We start from the raw sequence: 22506 nt of genomic DNA, 5'->3' as shown, positions 1-22506 counted from the left end.
ACATAACTGAGGGATGTAATTGATCGCAGATTACGATATATTCAAACGAAAAGGACGTAATCACCAGATACTTTTGCAAAGCTATATTCCGGTATACAGCCTTCTAAGTCAAATTTTTTACCCTCTAACATGGTGCTACCTGTCAGTTATATTAATACAATATTTTTTATTGGACTTTGCCTTACGTCGTATAACGTAATTTTGATATCGACATACTACATAAAATGATCTTGAATGAGCCATAATTGCATAGGTAACCGTCGTTGGTGGTGAATGTTATGTAGTTTAGTCCAACAACATTATTAACTTAGTTAATTTTTTTTGAAAATAGTTAGCTTAACGTCATAACTCTACAGTCTACACAAAGAGTCTAACCGTAGCGTACTACGCAGTGTAAAGCGTTTTACTAAGCTACAAAATAATGGCATGCATAACAAAATCATACCAAAATTATTATTCTTGTTATGAAAGAGTGTAGGCACATAGGCCTACTCTTGCTACCGGTGACGGTTAATTCCCGTAAATGGGACATGTTAAGGCCGGTGCTGTTTCTGTAACTGTTTTGATGGAAGCAGCAGAATCATTCGCCCTTTAGGCCTTAGGGTAACCGTCATCTTCACGCTAAAACTGCGGCAAATAGCGTGGGGAAAACACAAAAATGGTGTACTGGTTGGCGTTTGCATGAAATGCACTTTTTTGAGGCCATTCAAGTCCAAGACTGCCTTCTGTAGTCCCAACTGCTCAGGAACCAGAGCGTTTATATCTAGGCTATTGCTATTGACTGTCACTATTTCACTGCAAAAATCCTAGGTTTGAAGCAATTTTTCACAGATTTTTGTTTACCTAACTTACATGCTATAACATAGTAACCTAACCTTAATCTACATTCTAATTCTACCAAATCTAATTTTACTAATCCAACCGGGGTAACCGCTTGTATTAAAAAACGACGATCTGCATGAACTTCTTACGGTGAAATATTCACTGTCATTGCTAGTGGCTAAAGTTTAAAATTGCAACAGATAACATTTGTGTAATTAGCTAAAAGTTACTGTAGATAAAAGTATATATGGTTTTATCTCTTTATCTTTAAGAATTGCCTATTTATATTACGTACAACTTTTGTGGTAGACGGGCGTTAGCGAAATTTGGTTGGGAAATGACTCTGTGAAAGGAGTTATTGAAGCAGAAGTAGGCCTTCAGTCTAGTTCTGCTGAAAGTGCACATGCAGCTCAGTTTAATAACATTGCTCGAGTTGACAGTAAACAAAGTACAAACTGGTGGAAATCGCTTGATTTTTCCTTGTCAATGATGCGGACACCGGATGCGATCTGAATGGAATTGAAACTTCCCAGCACGGCGCATTTTAGTCTTGGCTGCAGATGTGTTTTGTGTGCTTTTGTTGTGTGTAGTTTTTGTGAAACGTTGCCTGGTAGGCTGCTACCAGTGACCTGAGGTAGTATCCGTTCAAGTTATACAGGATCTATCATACAACCTTTGCAACTTCAATGTATACTTTTGCTAATACAGTAGAATTTACCTATATCGGCACCTCAAGAGGATGAAGAAAAAGTGTCGATATAGAGTATAGACGAATCAATATAAATTGTTCTTATATTCCGGTTTTAGTTCAATGTAAGGGCCTGGTAAGGGTTAAATGTGTACTCTAATCAGCACTGCCGCTTAATTTTATGTTTTCGCGTACACTACGGCAAAGAACAACACAAACAAGATCGTGAAAAATAATGGTAGTTGTATTTACACGTAATACGCACGCAGACGGTACTGATGCGGAGCAATATGGCGTTACTACAGTAAGGTGACATCATAATTACGTCAAATACGACTTGGCAACCTAAACCGTCTTACGATAACGTCATAAAGTCGTAAGTGGGATTACGTCCCGAAGTGAAAAGAAGAGCTACAACTGTCACTATAAACGAACAAAATTCTCTGGGGGATCAAAAAAGGTGTCGATATAGGCGAATTCTACTGTAGTTATTGTAAGCTCCACTGTCTTTGCAATGTTTGCCCATCATCATATCCATGCCGCGCAGTCAAGTCTGTCCTGAACAGGAATAGTTGACTTCCAAAACCATAATATTGTCCAGGCATAAGTTTAAATGTCTGTCAGGTCAATTGTTTTGCCAATATCTTTATTAACTCTCCTAGTCGTATAGTTTTAAAGTGGCAGCATCTATTCTAGACGTTGCGTATATGCGACTGAAAAGGTAGCGCGAGTCCGAACCGGTTTGCATCACTTCGTTTGTATTACCGCAAAACTTGAGCAAATTATATGCAGTTGTCATCATATCCTAGTCCGTATAACCTTTGCCAACATCTCGGTGCTTTCTGATGTATAATTTGCAGGTGTTTTTAGCGTGAAATATGTCGTGTGTTTGCAATTAAAAGGGTATTTCCGTAGTTGAAACTTGTGCGGTCGATTAGGTATGTCAGGTTTGCAGATGGATGTATTGATTCGAGGTCCTTTTTGAAAAGATAATAAAGTGTGAGAAAGTGGGCGTGAAAACCAATTAAGGGATGGTATGGTGCTCGTCAGTTCAAACATTTTTTTGAAAGAGAATTCTGTTATGAATATTCTGAACAAAGAGATTCATTCTTCTCGTCGTACGGTAGTGGGCGTAATGTACGCTAAACACACTGTTCAATTGCTTTGCCAACGCTTTGTTGTGTTTGCGGTTTACGGCTTAACTCCCTCTATTGTGCTTGGATGATTGGCCAATCATTAACAACGGAACCAATCGGCCATGTTTGTCTTATTTCCGCGAAGTTTAGGGGCAGCTTGTTCAACTTATGAAATCATATTTCATCAACGAAAGTGTCTGAGACGTTGCTAGCCTAGCTCAAGGAGGCAATTCCTCCGTCTTTTAATGCAATTTCTAGTTGACTGATCATTCGAAGTTCAAAGTCACAAACAGAGTAAAACTAGAATACCACAAGTTTGACATTGAGGGTAAACATAGCAGGAAGGATATAGGATGCAGTATTGGAAAAAGAAATAGGCCTTTTTAACTGTATAAAATATATTTGCAAGACTATTGAGCTGGCTGGAGACGTTAGGTGTAAAATAGCGCCAAAAATGTGTGTACTCTCGTAGACAAAATGACTTCTCGCGCGCTCTAATACCATTTCTAAAATGGAGTTTGTTAAATTTATTCCTATACCTGATTTGTAAAACGCACGACAAATTGAAGCAAGAGTTGCAATTATGCTGTGTGAGTTTCACATCAATATAATTAATGTTGTGATCTTGGAAGTTTTAAAGAGAGTTCATATATCGATGGCGAGAAACCTGATTTTGCTAATGGTTAAACTGTATGACGTTTAAGGCTTTTACCTTTTTTAAAGAGCTCTAAGTGCGATACTAGTAAGTTAGGCAATACTTTAATGTTTTTAAACATCTGTCGAACTCAAGACAGCATTGCAGCAAGTCTGGTTAGGTGGCGTAGTATACTTGTTTTTTTAAAGTCATGAAGTAAACGGCGAGTGTTGGGTGTCGTTGATCTTCTAGATTCTAGAAGTACTCTTGGCTTCATGGAACCATTGTTTGCTACTTCACCACACAGCGTTATCCATGTTTGGTTACCGATTAACTGAACAGAGCGAAAGCTAAAGCAGTTGTTTCGTAATGAAAAAAGTAAACTGTCATCGAACAAAGTATTTCTTGACATTAGGATTCATAAAAGTATGGAAAGTAAATGTTATTACAACATTAATAATTTTTACATCGTCCGAAATCCTAACGCTTTAGCGCTAGAAGAAAATAAGGTCCTGACGGTCACTAGCGTATAGCTTACTCGCACAGGCACTTTCACCATTGGTATGTGCTTTGTTATTACATTTTTTTTGCTCAGTAACAACAACGGAGATATTCGATATGCAACAGTATGCAGTGCTGCAGTCAGGCTTAGCTATGGCCGCATTCTTGAAGCATGACACAAGATAGCCTCGAGTATCGTTCGAGGTTTTAAGCTCGATACGGTTGATTGGATCTTAAAACTGCCGCTCGCGCAAGCTTGGCTAAACCGTACCCCGGGGGTAAATGTCTAAGTAATCGTGGAGCCTTGCTGTGATGAGGACAAAACACAAAAATAAAATTCTTGAAGGATAGGGTTATGTTAGTCTGAAATCTCCAAGCACTGCGGAAGTGCTTTTCTGCTCGTTAACTTCGGTCATAAACATTTTAGCGTTTGGCGTTGTTTAGTGTACCCCAATATTAGACAGTTTGTTTGCATTTTGCCGACTTCGTGGCTCAATAAGACGTCAATGAAGTTTACAAAAATCGAATTTTTCCAAAAAGCCAGTGATTCACGGGTGTACTGAGCACCGTGATTGATAGCAAGGTTACTTCGACGAGAACTGGGCAGTGAAACATTGAGGCTCAGTTAAGTGCATTTTTGAAAACAAAACTGCGTTGAAAAAATTTCCGTCGTTTCCGGGAAAGACAATCGACTCATGTTTATTATGTATTCGTAACTAAAGTTGGTATGTTTTGAGTAAGGATGCTTTTAACTGTTGTATGTTGTGGAACTAAATTCCGCTTTAAGTCTTTCCGTCGTCTTGAAAAGTCGGTATAACACCCGTTTCAAGTTTACTAAGGAATTTTAGACCATATGTACTTCTATGAATGTTACACATAATTCATAATCAAATCGGCTAAAGCTAACAAAAGAAAATGTTTAATTGCGATTGAGTGGCGACTTGTGAATAAGTTGGTACGCTATAATATTTCCAAAAGTTCTTTATTATCATTATTTTTCTCATCCCTAGCATGACATCAATAGGGCGTCATCATACGTTCTTGACGCGTTAGTTTCCTGCTTATTGAAGTGGCTTCATGATAGCACGTTGACATCATAAGTAGAAAGAGTGAAAAGAAATGGTTTAGGGAAAAGACAATGTGTGTACAAGTATTAACCTGATTTAGTTTCGTGATTTGCGTTCGAGTACGACAGGTACATTTTTTGTGTAAAAAAGAATGATTTTGTAGCTTCTATTCGAAACAAAATTCCATTGCGTAACAAATCGTGTTACAGTAGTTGTTGCTGTTGTTAGCATTTATCAACCGAATGTGACCAGAAAGTAACTGTATCGTTTATTTCAAAGACAGGGTTTTAAAATGTGCATTGAAAGTATCGGTGACGAAAATCTAGTGTATAATTTGTGGTTTTATATTCTGTAGCAGTGAAAAAGAAAATTGGAAAAGTAGAAGTATAAATTTAGAAAAATAAGTTAAAGTGTTTTGACGAATAGGTTACAGAGCTGGATACTTATGTGATTGAAACAAATCGACAAGAATGGGGTTCATTCATGGGATTACAGTAACCGACATTTGCTAATGTTTCCAGAGCCGTTGCTGATGAAATAACCCCAATGTTTTAAAATGAACAGAGACGATGCTCCTAACAACTCATCACAGGGCCGTCGTCGTAATTTAATTGTGAACAAAACCAGCATCTCGGACCCGCAATCGAAAGCCACTTCTCCCGCAAGATCGCCAAGATTTACTCGGGCTGGGTTCCAAGGAACAGAAGTAACCTCTTCAAAAATGAAATTTGGGAGCGGTAGTCCAGATATGAAACGTCGAGAAATTCGTAGCAGATTTCGCAGTGAGTCACCCATTATTGGAGCTAGCGGTGAAGTAATTATTGAAGGTGAAGACGAATTTAACCAGACATGCAATTCGATAGAAAATCTTTCCAGAAATAATCCCGAAAAAACGAATCCGGGTCGATCAAAGTTTGTGGAGGCCTTTAGCAAACCGTTATCTGACTCAAAATCGGATGACGGAATGAGCAGTTCTACGTTGATCGTGGACAGAAAAAACTCAAACCAAAATTTTGATTCGACCGCCAACAAGGACGTTAAAAGTGTTGATAAAGCACAAATTGATCGAGCAGGTGACCATATAGCTCCGAATTACGTTTCATCATTTTCAAAGGTTGGCGGCAGACGCATTGCTGATTCCAATGAGACATCAGAAGATAAAACCATGAGCCGAAGACGTGAAAGGGTTGCGGGTGGACGTACTAAGCATATGCAACCGCAGCAGGAGCAGAATGGTCAACGACTTGAAGAAAACAAGATAGCATCGCATTATCTGCCTGCTTATATTCAGCCTGTTGTGTCCAATGTGCCAAGAGTGGTAAAGAATTCGGATGCTGATGTTATTTTTAACAGCCACAACTCTTACAGAAGACAGAACTCAAGGACCGTACACAGTCAAATGTCTAGCAGCACCAGTGGAGATAGCGGCAATGAAGCACCTAACCAAGTTCAGAGGTTGCGAGTGGCCTTCAACGAAGGGAAATTAACCCCGGACACGTCCGACAATGAGCCCGAAACTCATACAGGCCGTCGCCGAAGACCTCGGCCGCGAAATCGCACGGCGGGCCGTTCTTCTCACACGCCTGATTACTTGCTAACAAATCGATCAAAAAATACCGAATCGACCTTTAATACTAGAACGCTTGCTGGCAGCAAACCAATCAATTCTGCGCCGCAAGGCACTGGTCGCCGGAGCAAAAACAGGAAACAATACTTTGTTGAAACGGACGACAAATACAATACTTTGCCGGCAGACTTTCGTGCGATTGACACACAAAACGTTTCAGTCTACGACACCAGGGAAAAGGTTTTCACTTCTAATTCGTCCCATCAAAATAAATTTCGTCGTGGGTTAACTCAAGATGATTCGCCAAATCTCTCTCAGTTAATGATTAGCGGAGCGCAAACATCGGTCGCGTTAGAAGGTAGCGCAAAGGAAGAAGACGCCACTCACAGAAACAGATCAAATCAATCACAAGACTTCAAACAATCTTCAGCGAAACCAGATGACCAGTGTAACGTGCCTGTAAGAAAGGAGGCTAATCGAGCTGCCATTGCCCCAGGCTGTAATGCAACTTTAGACAAGAGCTCACATACTTTTACACAGAGTAAGCCCAATCAAATAGGACAAATAAAAAGCTTGTTCAATACCGCAGAAGTACCGAAAACAGAGTTTGGTGTCACTTATAGCAGCAAGCAACAACAGGAAAGGCGAGCGCCTGTGCTGCGGTTAACAACGCCTGAAAAGCCTCGACATGAGACCGAAGTGGTTCTCAGTCAACCTATGCTGAAAGTTAAAAAACTGAGCGAGGATTTCTGGCCCCGTGATGAAGCTACTCAAAAGCTATTAAATCGAGGCAGCAACCCAATGCATTATGATTCCAGCCAAATCACAGAAAATGGACTGGAAATGCTGAACAACATGTCTGATGTACCGCCAAGCCAAGAACAGACTATGCATGTTGCAAACGGACAGCAAGGGGCCAGTGGCAGTGACTTGGGACAACTGCGTTCATCCAAGCAAACTAATTTGAACGGCCCCAGCTGTGAAGACTCCAGGGCAAAAACAAACAACGTTGATAGTATACCCTATTTAAACAGCCATGAGTCTGAAAGTGTAAAAAATGAGAAAAGAAAATCTGGACAAAGATCACAAACCAAAACGTTGGAAAGTAGAAAAGATGCTGTTACATCACCTACTTCCAAATGGAGCTTTGATGATCCAGATGAAAAGTTAAAGGCGTTTGACACACTAGCTAATGCAAATGAAAACAACAATGAAGCTGACAGCAGTGTTATTATTAAGAACAGAAGAACAAGCAACTCAAATGTTATAAGTGAAGTTGACCGAAAGAAATTTCCCAGTTCTGTACATAATGCCACTATTACAAATACCAATCATGTGGTTCCAACATATAATGGCAACGATTATGTTGATGAAACACCAGTCCAAACTCCAACTAATGAATATGATGCTCAGTCTAATACTACCATTGAATCTGTATTTTCGAGTGATCAAGTTGTATCACAAACGGGTATGTTAGGCGGAAGTAATATGTCATCAACTATTTCCACCTCAACAAGAAAAACCAGTGTTGTGTCTCAATCGACTGCTTTGCGACGTAATAAAAGCTTAAGCAGCCTTAAAGACCCATCCAATGAAAGTGCAGATATCGATGAAGGCTGTTTTGTTGAAGATGAGATTTTCAATAAAAATTCACCCTTCGAGCAGGATTTCAATGAAACTAGCCAAAATGATAACAGGACTGGTACAGCAACTCAAAACAGCAGAAGAAGACGCAAATTTTCTGCAGCAGAACAGACTTCTGATTCCAGCGACACTAGTGGTGAGACATTGTCTTCTGCAAGATCACTCAGTGATCTGACTCCAAGCCATAAGAAATCCATGACGGATAAGGTTTCAATGACTGTTGAATATAAGACTGGACATACTAGTGCTGATGACACTTGTTCAGGTATCAATTCTGCTAGTGATCTTTCTACGTTCAGTGAAAATACATCCATGCAAGATGATTTTGGTAAGCAGGTTGAGAAAATTATTGGTGACACAAGTAAAATTGATGAAGCACTTGCTAGTTTTGATGCAAAAAATATATCGAAGACCCTAAAAAAGAAATCTTACAGTGACCCCAATGCAAATGCAGTAATGATGGCTGGTGGATTGATGGGCAAAAAAAGCAATGAGATAGATTTAAACAATCTGTACAACTCGTCAAGTGAACCAGCACTTTCTGAGCAGTTGGATGAATTGGGAGAACTGATACCATTCCGAAATCCTATAAATAGTCATATTAAAAGTGCACGGACTAAAACCACTAAAACCCAGGGAATTGGTGCTTTAACAGAGTCCATCCAGGAGATGTCAAAGTCTCTGCTTATGGATACAACAATGTCTCCAAGAACAGTAAGAAAAAACGCCAGCATGAAGGCTCGAAAGCGAGCTGAAAATGCAAAAGTTGTCATTGTTGATAAAGTTATTTCTCCTCCCACCATGTTCGATAACCCAGTTGAGCAAGAGGAAGAGCAATTCAAGAGGATATGTGAAGAAATGGCAAACAGTGAGAAGGTTCCTGTTGGTCCAGTCGCTCACGCACGATCATGCAGCGAGCCAGCAGTGGTTGACACAAAAGATAGCAATATGCTTGCCCGAAAGTTGTCTGGCCGTGGTCGGAGAGCTGGAATAGTAGAAGCGCCTCCATTAACAATGATGATGAATGACAAGAACAATAATTCTAACCTGAAAACAAGCAAGTATGGTGGATCAGTTGACAGAATATCTTCTACATTACCAAGAGCAGCTGGTAATCATAGACTGGATTATCAGGCATATATACGCCGAGATAAATTGGTAAGTTTTTTGTGTTTACTCACAACTGATGTAACATTATTTCCTAACATTTGAAGTATTTTGATGTTTGGTGTGGCATAACTCTTCAACTTTGTTGTTGTTAATGGTTTAATTGCAAAAGTTAGTGGGAAAGCATTATTAGCTAATCGTATTTTTTCAATAAATATCTGGAATTCAAATTCATATTTGCACAAGTTTTGTGTATTCCTATATTCAATAGTGGCAAAAGCTAGATTACACATTAATTATTTGTTAAGGTGACAGCTTTCATAAACGAGAAAGTCACAAATTATTTGCCTATTACAGGCATGTGCAACCTTTTTCACTGGAGGGCCAAATACAAAATTTTGAATGACAACGCGGGCCACATGATTTTTTCAGAAAAAATTAGTATCATAAAACGACTTTCCTATGCAGTTTATATAGTTAAGAAATAGATTTAATGTAGTCCACGACACGAAAATGCGAAAATTTCGAAAATTTCCATTGCTTTGATGTAAACTGCATCAAATAGTGATGGCTAGTATGAACTTCTAACATTTTGCTGAGCACCACGCGGGCCGCTTGGAACAACCTGGCGGGCCGCACTGCGGCCCGCGGGCCGCTGGTTGCACATGTCTGGCCTATTATAATGCCCTGTTCAGATATGCATTCAGTGTTATTTCCAAATGTGACATAAGTGTTAATATTACATAGATGTATGTAGTTGAAGTTTTTGAAAAGTATATAACATCGCATGTGCATAATGTGAAATTGGTTGTAGTTATTTTGTGGTTAATGGCCAGATTTCTACTGTACTTGCTAGTAACTTCATTACTGTGAAAACTCAATAAAATCTTGATAGAGATAGCAACAGTAAATCAATATTCTTTTTTAGGATATGAGAAAACATGTGGTGACAAATCTTTTGGAAGCTGAGGATTCATATGTAAAATCCCTTCGAATCCTTTATGAAGTAAGTTATTGAACAACAGCTTTGGCAATTGATTTGATTTCTATGCAGGCTAAGCAAGTGTATTTCATTAATTAAGTTGTGGTTTTCAAGCACACACTGCTCAGCAGTTGTGTCAGTGTTAATGAAGTTCTACAGCATATATTTATTGAAAGAAGTTTTTGCATTTACATCTAACCTAAATTCAACAATGTTTAAAGATTTTTGCAGTAATGAGAAGTTGTGAAAAGGAAATGTATATATGTACATTTACACAACACATACAACACATATATACATTTATATGCATATATGCATACTACATATAAGTTAATTTCTCAGTCTTGCCTTATTGCAATGTAGTTTCATCACGACAAACTGATACCAAATGTCACCTGCACTAAGGTATCAGTAGGCGATACAAGTTACAAGTTACCTACTTACAAGCGATTCCACTATGGTTCCTATTAAACGTGACGCTGTTTAAATCTCCCACAAAGCGTTGTACTATAAGACCTTCCTTTGTAAACAAAGAGCACTGAACAATGACAAGTCTTTTCCGGTAGTAGGTGCTTGAACCTGAACGTTCTTCGCCTACCAAATCATGGTTAGTCACGCCAGTTTCAGCTCTAAAAGCCTTGCTTTAAGATTCATTTGCTATTCTACGAACGAATAAACGAACTCGTCCAACCAACACCGAGTAATATCTTACAGAAACGTTCTACCACAATCCACAATATTGTTCAAACAAAGTCATTCTATAATAAAGTATGTCTATAATTTGTCCGTTCTGATTTGTGCAGAACGGTGACATGGTGTTCTTGTTGCAAATCCATTCTTAATCAAGTAGCTCTCTGCTTAGCTTTTAAGTCGTGTTTCATGCCCATTGACATCGTGGAATGTTTTGTATTAGCGTTTATTGTGGTCCTATAGGTAACTGCATACGGCTGACTTTTTAGAGACTTGTCATTACACATTTGTTTCCGAGTTCCGGATAAAAACGTGGGGTTGATACTTTGACGTTTACAGCACGTCTGTGGATATGCTGTACATTATTCTCACGACCGAACACATCGAGGTTTGACTCAAGCCTTGTGTGCAAGCTTCATTTTTACTGGTAAATCGCCAGTTGGTTAGAGTAATTCGTCGTGTGTCGGTTTAACCGGCATTAGGGTATGAAAGGCTTTCATTTTCACCTTCTGCGAAAATAATTATAATTTCAATAGATGCTTTGTAATAGTTGGCGGAGGACTAAGGGTAGATGGTATGTTCGTTTTACTCATTGGTAATTGGAAAGTTGATAAATGTCACAATACCAGTAGATGAGGGTTGTAAATTTTTTGATCATAGATTATTAGCTGAGGCCGTTGGGTTGGTAGTGGTATCACTCACCATGATTTTGCTGTAATCGTCGTTGTGTTTCTTTCTGTTCCGTAAGTGGCAACGGAAGGAGAATTATTTTAAGAAGCTTGCGTACCATGTTGCCTTGAACAGCGCGTTTAGAAAATGTCTCAGAAAGCTTGAAAGTGCATTGTAATTATTTCCTCTGACTTTTAATGCTTTTTAGAATAGTTTTAACGTGGAATTGTCACGAAAGACATGTTATAATTATCTCAAACGTGTGTCAGAGGAAAACTGACACCAGTAGAAGTAATTAGAATTTAGATCATTAGATTTCTTATTTCAGTTATTTGTCGTAAATCCTATTTGGTTTTTGATCATAACAACGTTTTAGAAATACCTAAATCAGCGGTATAGGTAAACATCATATAACTGTGACATCTAGTTACTTTGTGTCGTAATCTTGCTCGTTCAAGGTTATGACGGCTACACAATCGTTATCTGATCAGCTATATTCGTCATCTATTTTCCCCTATAATGCGGAAGTTTTGCTGTTTTAAATTGTGTACGGCTTTGGGTAACGGTGTTTTTCTTGTGGTCGAGACACTTACTGTATGTGGATACGGCAATGTTCAATAGCGTGTCGTAATTTTCACTTAAACCCTGCTCTCTTGTTTTGCACCAACCGTGAAAGACGAAATTTTCGTACAATTTTAATACTGCGGAATTTTTGGTCTCCACGCTTCTTTTGAGGTTGAACAAATCGCTTATCTCGCAAAGTCTCTGCTGTACCTGCAAGTAAATTTTCCTTGTTAGGAAACCACGTGCCTTGTGATTAAGAGTTCGCCCACTATTGGAATTAAATTTGACACTCACAGATACTTCCCACGCTATTTAGTAACGCTCCATTCAGTGGATATAGCCATGTACAACGCAGATGCCAACTTTTATCTTCCACTTACAGGCGTAATATACCTGTTCTTTCAAAGAACTTTTTTTCATTGCTCATCAATTATTTATTCATAACTCCATCGAAGTCGTTTTTAGCAATAAACAGGAAGATGATGTAAACATTGACAATTTATACCTGTAGGTTTTTTTCGATACAAAATTAATGTGGGCAGTTTTTAATCAAAGTTTGGGGAATGCCTAAATTATGACTTTGTTCCGTGTTTGCTATGTCATAGTTTGGCCCTGGCCTATATTTCAATAACTTAGTAGCAACTAGTTTATTAATGTGAAGCTTAAATTTCTTTTTAAAAACATTGAAATGACATTTCGTTTTGTTTTATCCAGAATTACCTAAAACCATTAAAACGGCCGGATAATCACAGCATCTGTGAACCTCGTTTAGTGGATATAATCTTTTTGCAAATCCCGGAGATCTTGCAACATCACGAGAAGTTTTACGAAAATGTCCGGGAATGCTTTGAAAATTGGGACCCTGACCTGGTCAAGATGGGAGACATATTTCGGCAGTCTGTAAGTAACCCTTGATCTATTTCAGTGTACAGTAGTATAATACGAAACACAGCCTGATTTGCTTCCAATAGAAAAGTATTGTTTTTTGATTCTCCACAACACTTACCGTCTGTGTTAGCAACTTTAAAAGCACAGCCATAATATTTTTCACTTTGCGATAGCTTACCAGCTGCTTTCTCAAAGAATAGGTTAAGTCGATTAAACTTGGGTATGACTTGGTTGTTGAAGTATTTTCTGGCTCCGAATGATGGATTATATAATTTGGAATTGTCGTGGAGGTATTAGTAACTTATTTGCCTACTCTGTCCACTTGGAAGGTGTGTGCCGGCATGTAGCGCCAGATCACGTATAACCAACTTTACGGTTAAGCTATGCGCGACAAAGGTATGTCAATTAGCGGTCTGAAATAATACTGTAATGTTGTCCTGGAATTCTTTAGTAGTTGCGTAAGGATAAGTTACTTTGAGAAGTAAGACAGTAAATGCAGGTAAACACTGTTGAGTTATGAGTCAATTTTGAGTCGTTTCAACACAGTCGACCAAGTTAAACTACTGTATATACTATCTCGTGAAATGCTGCTCTTTTGTAAATGAGAAGCCTTCTGGGTTATTTGCTGAAGAAAAAACTCGCTTCGTAATTACTTTACCGTCGCAATTGAAAAAAAATCAAACTGAGATCATCAATGACGGCATTAACATTTCACTTTTACTGTTCTTGTGTGAACGAGACATCACATTAACAATTAAACAACAATTAAAACCATAATGCGTGATATGTAATCTTGTCACATGTCAGGATATAGTAGCTGACTATCAGATTTTAAGTATTTCGTTGGCCCTAGGGGAAACTTTTGCCTGAGAAAACGTGCAATCAACGACTCCGATATCGGTGTAGCGTTTTTTTGTTGTCAATTACGATAAAATTTCTTGGCGTCTTATCAGCAACAAATTTGCATCGTTTTTGTCTGCAGCAGACATTGAGCGACTTTAAAAGCGATCACTTTAGAATTCTAGTTTACGGCAGACGCTTGGTCTATGACGCAGTTTCTACGTCACCTGGTTGAAAATAATATTTTTGTCGAAAACATATAAGGGCCCAGGCTTCTTCAATCTTTACGATTTGTTTTTGTCGAAAACGTGCTACCAGCACACGCCGGAAAAGGCAAAAGAGCATTACGGCGTTCCGTCCGACCAGAGCCGAAAAATCACTCTGGCTTTACTTGACGTTCGTCACATATTGTTGTGACGTTTACTTTGCTGATGGCGCTGTAACTGGCGCTTAATTTAGAGACATAAGAATGTAAAATATTTCGAAATTGTACAAGTACTTCAATGACATATGAAAGGTATGCGAAAACATTTGCTTGCTGATAGGAAATTTTTCTGCGACGTAGCAATTACTATAAAGTGTGTGATGTCATCGACAACTATTCCTTGAAATAAAACAGATTTGTTTACTGTCTTGCTAATGGCGACCGTGACTCGTGGTATTTTTACCGACAGTGAGATTTATGGTCACTGCGGTGAGTATTAAGGTCGTTTTTAATAGAAAATGACCACATGCGAAGACCGTAATACATGTCTTGCCGATAACGTTCTGGAAGCCCCACTGTTGTAGCTATATCCAGCGTGAATGGAATGTGGCGTAGTGTCCGCGCTACCATCACACCTAAAACGACGTGTCTTCTATGTTTCTTGATCTTCGTTTGTAATTCTATTATTTTCGCTGTTATCAACCAAACACCATGCGGCTGACACGTTGTGGATTCATTACGCTTTTTACAAAGCTCTTCACACCTCAGACGTAATTCCCGGCCCCTACCTCAACTTCCGAGCTAATTCCTTGTATGAGTGTCGTGCTTTATTTGTCATGCAAAATATTAAGAAGTTTTCAGACAGATGAAACTGTTGTCTGTGGTGTCATGCAGTTTGTTGCTCAGTAGCTTGCAAGTTTTGATTGTCTTGGTACATATTTTTTCTGTCAACACAAACTATTAGTCACAGTTCGTCCAGACAGCGAGTATTTTTCTCGTCCTTTGAACAACATTTCACAACAATCTTTGGCGCTGCGGACAAAAAATATTGAACATGACCTTTTGACATTGACGTAAATGTGAGCTGAAATCATGTGATGCTCCATCGCTTCGGAATGTATTGTTGCCTGCACTTTAGGGTATTCCCCATCGGGCACGGAGCGCTTTCTGTTTATTTTTATTAGGGAGTCAGGTCCGAATGGTCTGTAACGAATGAGAGTAGCGTTTGGCACGAAATCCGTTGTTATGACAACAACTTCAGGGGTAAGGATCGACGAGCCCTTTGTCTGACTCAAGCATTGCGAATGTGGCATTTTTCACTCAGTAAATACGCTCTTCATTACCGTAGGTGACTAGCTAACAAACATCGATAAGGCCATTGTGTGCTTTTAACATTGTAACAAGTTCTTGACGTGTTTTGGGTACTTTAAGTAGACTAAGATCATTGAAAATTAGTTCCAGGTTGTCATGGCGTCGATTTCGTCAGACTTTACGAGTTGTTGGGAAACGTACACCTGCCCTTTTCGTTTTTTTTTCGCTTAAGTGAACCGCTATTTCTGGTAAAGCGGTAGTTTATTTATTTGGGCAAATCTCTGTTCTAACGCCCGACTCTATTATAAGTTTCGATAAAGCTGACAGTGGCGTTTTCGCTTGGACTACTTTAACCTTTCAATTGGCGACAAATTCTTGGTCAACAAACTACAGCTACGTAAACTTGGATGCTAACGATCTTAGTACTTAGTACTTGGATGACTGGTACAAAAAAGGATTTGATGCTATCGTCAGATCCAGACTAAGCTCGAGGAGACTGCCGTGGTCCTGTGGATACATAATACTTAATAAATTTGAAAACACAATCCTGAGGTTCTTTGTATCTCACGAAATCCTTCATATAGGAAGACATTAATCTTGAGAACTTGTTCAAACACTGCAATTTGCAACCTGTGGCGCATGGAGTAATGTTATGCGTACATGTTGTAAAGGAATAATACTTGTACCACGGAGAATGACATGCGGGTTCAAAAACGTCACGTCAACCTTGTAAAACTCTGAAGATTATTTTGTTCGAAGGACTGCTGGAAATTTGGGAATTATGAGTTGTTTTTGTGTTGCTATTTGCAAACTACCAACATAGAAATGATTTAAGTGATTTACTGATTGTTTTTATACGTATGTTTTTGGCTTTTTGATTATTTTCGATGAGACGCTGTATGTTTTCTTTCGAAATTAACCCTGTATCTATTCGAGGTTTTTTGGTCTGATCTTATTGCCGGCGCAAGTGTATTCCATACAGTTATTTCAGTTAGTGTACATCTTGAATGCTTGAGCGGTACTGCGCTAGTATAGCAGCGTGATATATTAACTATACAATGTACTGTAATGAATCAGCGATTGCCACAATATCCTAACAAGTTGTTCCTATTTATTATTAGTGACTGGAGATGTATGGTTGCCATAGTGTACGCGCTCAAAACGCATTTGTTATTGGCTGATCTTTGAATTATATTTTGACATGCTTTATTGCGAAAGGTCAACTCCCAGTACACTGACATCTTGGTCGTTATTCCTTTACGCGTCAGTTGTTGTTTTGTGGCCAAACATCGATATATTTTATTGAAATGTGAGAATAAATTCGCACGTTCGTTTTTTCTTTTCTCGTCTGTTTGATCATTCAGCAAGGAATCTTGTTGTGACGTAGAAAAATTTCCTCACACGTGCCACGAATGACTGACCAACACTCCTTTCTCCAAGATTTCATCACTTTTATTGCCACATGTTGCGGGTATTGAGAGTTGCGGAATTAAAGACGTTTATGAGAAAGTCCTGTTTAAGTTTCACTTATTAAACTCGCGTAATTGCAGCCTCTTTGAACAAACTCTTCTGTTGTCGTCGTGGTGGTAACCCAGATGCATAGGCCGCGTAAATATTGTTATTAGTTGCGCAACGGGGCCTTAAGGCCATATCGTGTGGTTAGATGGCAGTGGGTTGTAAACAAAGCCCTGTAATTAATCTTCAGTAGAATATCCCGCTATGGGTTACCTGCTTTGTTAAAATCGATAAACGTTTTTTCTGTGGCAGCAGGAGTAAATTTGCGTTTCCTGCGCCCGTTGGCCATTGGCGGCAGGCGACAAAGTAATTTATCATGTCGCATTTAGATTCCTTTTCTTTTTTTGTAATAAGCACCTTTGACGAATTAATCGGAAACCGAGCAATCAGACTGATTAAACACTACCCATGGACACCTGTCATGTGCAAAGTAATAGAGAAATAGCGCCTAAAGTCGTATGTGTACGTTTCACAAAGGTGTGTTGGTTGGTAATGGAAGGTTACCGATTTTGCAGTCTTTGTCGTGAACTTACGCCAGTTTGTTGCGACAATAATGACAATATTATGCTCGATTAAAATTTTGGTTATCACGCTATCCTCAAAACATGTTGTCTTTTTAACGCACTGATTTCTAAAAAAAACCTGGCCAATTTTTGAGTTCTGTTGGCATTTTTGTAACATTCTATATTTTGTAACATATTCAACTTTTGCTTGCGCATACAATTATGTTGTAGTATAACCCAACCCGAACAATATTATCGGAAAAGTAAGTTTTAAGCGCTTGGCGTTGTTATGTGTAAGCTTTAGTAGCCAGTAAGCATGGATAACGTGTAATTTTGACTTTTGCTAGTGTTCTTTTCTCAAAGCTGTAATCTTCTGCTGTATAAAAGTTGTTAATTTTACTGCACAACGAACTATTTGCACGAAGTTATACTTTAAAGGACAGGACGCCTAGACTGGATGGCACCTCGCACGCTTAAAACTTCAACATCAGAAGTTTAATTAAAAACATGTTCTTGTGTTTGCGATATTTTGAAGTGTAATACGTTTTAAATGCGGTAGTTTCTGCGCTGTACTGTTATTGAAGTTTGTTTAGAAAAAATATTTTCCAGAACTATAGCTTGCTACTTCAGCCCAAGAATTACAAATTTACATGTCACTATCCTCGCGGAATTCCACAGTAATGAGGTGTGTTCAAGACGCACGCCATCAGCATTTGGCATTTTACCTTCGCATAGTTTGGCATTCAAGTTTTAAATCCATCATTTTTACCTTGTTGTGTTGCTTTGCTAAGAGTTCATCTGCTATACAACCCGAAATAAATCCGGTGAGCTCGCTGCCTATGTCACCGCATTGTTTGTCAAATCATGATGATGTATGGCTGATGTATAAAGTAACGCAGCTGACCAAACTGACAACGTGTGCAAAGTTTAGAGCTGATAAAATATTTCCCTATTTGAATTCGATCGATATCGAGTCGGCGTTGCCGTGCACAGCGATCGCTTGGTTCGTCTTCGATTTCTCACGAAAGTCAGGTGTCCTTCCATCTTCCATTTGGCTGTCGATAGCTAAGTAGGACGCGAACAGGTTAAACATACTACATCACGTTCTGTCGACAGCTGTGACGTCAATTGAGTGTTAGCCCTGCGAGCGACAAAGTAAATCATTTGGTCCTTTCAAGCTTAAGATAGATTAAGCCAGCGTTCACATATCGTGTCCAGGCGATTAAGCCATGCCACCAGAGCTCATAGCTTTATCATTTGGCTTGTAAGTTTACGGTCGCTGACTTAATTCGCTGATAATGTATAAACAGCATGTTTGCAGGACTTTTCTGGGATACGGATAAGCGTGCAACGGTAAAATATTTATGCTTATGCTTTTTGGGTGCACCCTTCGAACGGTTATAAGCGGCTTAAGTTGACTAGACAAGTTTGGGATGTAAATTGCCAAGTTTGAGCTCAAGTTTGCTACACTACGAGCAGCCTAAAGCCAACTTTCTAAAGCCACCCTGATACACCAACGCCCTCTCTCCTGTGGGGTTTTCAACCAGTCATTTTTTGCGACTCGGCGTTGCCGAACCGTAACAACTGGCCTTTGCTTAGGAGCAGCATTTGTCACAGTCATGACCTTTATTTCAAGGTTGCGCCAAAAGCTTCCTTAAACAAAGGAATTCGAAAATAGCTATGTTAAAAATTCCAAAACTGTTAGCTGGCTCGGTGATCCCATTTATCAACGATTGCAGCGTTTTGCAACATTTTTGTTCTTGACAGCTAAACTTGCTTTGGCTCATCTTGCCGTAGTTTGATATAATGCGAAATTAATTGCTTCGGACCCAAAGTAAATATTTTGCAGTAGTCGATTGCTATTTGGCGAAAGATTTCTAATAGCCTTTTTTACAATAACTTACCTACTTTGGTTATCATAAATGTTTGCTATTTTTGAGGTAGATGGGTCTTAATTAACTCAAAAATTAAGTTATTCAGAAGTTTTAGCTCGCGTAGATCCTCATACGTTGGTTATATTGTGAACAGGGCTAAAACTTGCGGCGAAAAACAATAACGAATTCATACCGAAAATGGATTCGGGTGCCATGAAATACAAACTTAGTAACAGGCTAATTACTTTTTTTTAATTTGGGGAAAATATGAACCTACTTGACCCAACATGCGTACTTGTATTTTCGCACTTTTAAGTTCTCCCCCTTGAAGAAATGGCCTGTTTTAACATTTATCTACCACCTAGTCTTAGAGCGTGGCAAAGTACGACAATGCTGTGAAGTATTAATCTTAAGTAAGTATTCCACCTTCGAACCTTGTTATATAACGCTTGAGCGAATTTAAACCAATCATTCGTACGAACGACATATTTCACTTAGGCGTTGGCTATGTGCGTGTAGATGTTTATGTACCGAAAAATCTACCTAAATGATATCATAATTCACTCCACATCCCATTCGAATTTGATAAGTTTTATTGAAATATTATTACCAGTGTGAGCTTTGTTAATGTCGTAAGGTCTCGTGGATTTAAAGCTTTCTCCAACGTCCAGTGCTGCTGATCGTAGTATAGTTTCACACGTTTAAATGTTCCGTAGTTAGTCCTGTTGGCTTAGAAGAGAAAAATCGTTTTTTTTATAATGGAATATTGTAATACTTAACAACCGACCAATACTACGTGACTTGACTTGCGTCCTATGTCTGGGTGTTTGTGATAAATCTTTTTTCGGATGCTATCCTAACTTTGAATCCATTTATAGTGCGACCTGATTGGTTACTCTATGTCAATCCTTAAGTACTTAGCCCACACTGAATGTTTGTGAGAGATCCTATTTACAAATCTTTTTTCTTGCATAGCACAAAAGTTTTCCCGTGTCACATGCATAAGGTTCATCATTACTTCAGTTAGCACAGTGAACAGGAAGGAGGCTTCCGGATTTTCTTTGTAACTAACGATAAGCGGTATTAGTAAAGCATATTTCTGACGCAGGCCGGAAATCTCTGTGTCGCGTTACGTCACATTGCGGACGTCCAAGAGGGCTCAATAGATTTTATATTTATAGCAAATTGTTTGCAGTCTCCGGGTTTAAAACATTTCAACAAGCAAAAAATCCGGGATTGTGTTGATTTACCATCCCACAAGCTATCTGTCGTAACGTCAAAGAAGGATGCTTTATGACGTATTTAAGTCTGTGTGCGACCCAAGTAGCCGCTGTGATAATATTTGTCAGTCAACGTTATTTGGCCTCTTTTTTTAGCGTGGAGTGTGCTTGTTCAACGCGTGAAATGGATTATTTATTGCCCACTATTTGAACCACTCGCTTGTACAACTTTACCTAATGATAATTTTGGTGTAAACCTAAAAGTAATCGTTTAAAGTTTTCTTTATTATTGAGTAGACTAATTTATGGTAGTAGAGTTATTCATCAACCGCACAGCGTGTCATGTCATGTTTTTTTTCAGAACTAACTCGTCTTCAATAACAACTAACTTCTCTGGGTTAAAAGATATAACTAATCAGTGATTTGCAAAAGTATGCACTTCCATTGTCATGGTGTCGCCTCGAAACAAATAGAATTTGTAGCCTAAAGTTTGCTTGCAAGAACTTGTGGCTAAAAATCCTTAAAGTATACCTTTAAGCTTAAGGCTCAAGCCATCGTTCCATTCAAACCCAGCCATTCACACGACGCTCATGTAACGAAAATTGGGCGTACAGGTAATATTGATCATTTTTTGAAGTTTCACTTCGTGTGCGGTGGAATGGCTGTATCTTTTCGACACAGTGGCAGCCACAGTTTCAGCCTTCGTTAGGATCGGTTTGTGCATAGTTAGAGTAAACTTTCAATTTATCTCTCACATTTGGAAAAGATGCGGAAAGTTAATGTTGCCTTCTATGCCATTCGCAGTGTAATTGCCGACCTCTCATTAGGTTTAAGAAAATTGATTTGAAAATGCAGCGAGGTATGTTCATTGCCCAAGTGCCTGGAGTTACTGCTGCCGGTATGTGCACTGTTGTTAGGAGACCGTTGGGAAATGGGGAACTTCGCTCGTATGTCAAACTTATTTGATTTTTTTGTTTCCATCTCGTGTACATGTTATGCGATATTTTTGTGAGCGAAAGCGTGTACATGATGCATAGAAATGTCAAATACGAATATTAGAATGCGTAACTAAGAAAACGTTTTTCGTATCAAGTTTTGTAGCGTTGCATGATGTCCGAAGTTGTATGAATTTTACAGCACATATGTGGTTTCAGATAATAAATCTAACAATTTTTCTATAAACCTTCAACAGCTTTAAGCTGTTAATAATATTTTCTTTGTGATTGCACATATTTGGGAGATTCGTAGATTAATTTTTTTCTGTCTGTTTCCGGATAAGTTTTTAGAAAATGCGCCATTGATTGCCTATACACAACATCGGCCCTATGAAAGTCATTACCGTCACGTTTTCCCAGTTATCAGTCAACGTGCTTAACGTTGCTTTGTCAGTTACGTCCAATTAAATTATATGTGTTCCGCAAGGTTACCAATATTTTTCGAAAATTTTCTCGAAGTTCTGCGGCTACCGGTGACGGATTGACCGTGAAAGTGTTTCTAACACTTTGTTCTGCTGCCTGTAGTTCATATTTAGAGACTATCACCTGAAATTAACCCATTTCAAAACGAAAAAGGCAGATTTTCCACTAGTCCGGTTCTATAATGGATTGGTGAAATGTGAACCCTACACCCTCATTACGGCTTTTTTTTAGCAATTTATGATATTTACAGTTGTCGGAATTGCGTGCTTCGAAATTCTTACTATGGGCTATTAGGAAAATATCTCAATTATACTGCCTATTAGTGAAGGATCGCAAAATTTTATAGCGCCCACATATGCTGTATTCTATTATAGAGTGAAGGAAAAGGTCGTTCATCATCGTGTGCAACAGTCCTAACTTTTTCAGCGCGAATTGTAAACACGGCGTTTGACAAATACTGTACTCCAGATGTTATTTACTGCTTGTCTTATTTATTGGTTTTGTAATTTTTGGGAAACAAATCGTTTTTAACAAAAAGTTAATACCATACTTCTATTTGCCTTTTCACCAAATCTGAATATGGTCTGTTTCTAACAAGACCGTGTTATCCCACGTAAAATCAACAAAAGAATGTTTTGTTACATGGACTGACCCTTAGTTT

The 22506-nt window shown here is 38.7% G+C and overlaps 1 protein-coding gene across 3 annotated transcripts in view; it reads left to right on the top strand.

The window, feature by feature from the left end:
• The first annotated feature begins 5173 nt into the window (after positions 1 to 5173).
• LOC143444218 (uncharacterized) overlaps positions 5174 to 22506 on the top strand; it is a 31600-nt gene continuing 14267 nt past the window's right edge. For 2 of the 3 annotated variants that reach the window (XM_076943377.1, XM_076943376.1), the window contains exons 1-3: positions 5174 to 9217; positions 10095 to 10172; positions 12786 to 12971. In XM_076943377.1, coding sequence (XP_076799492.1) covers positions 5405 to 9217; positions 10095 to 10172; positions 12786 to 12971 — 4077 coding nt within the window. In that variant the 5' untranslated portion in view covers positions 5174 to 5404. The remainder of the gene's footprint in view (positions 9218 to 10094; positions 10173 to 12785; positions 12972 to 22506) is intronic. The other variant, XM_076943378.1, reaches the window with a different exon arrangement.

This window comes from Clavelina lepadiformis, chromosome 1, assembly GCF_947623445.1.
Source record: "Clavelina lepadiformis chromosome 1, kaClaLepa1.1, whole genome shotgun sequence".
NCBI lineage: Eukaryota > Metazoa > Chordata > Ascidiacea > Aplousobranchia > Clavelinidae > Clavelina > Clavelina lepadiformis.
This window is presented reverse-complemented; position numbering and strand designations above follow the sequence as displayed.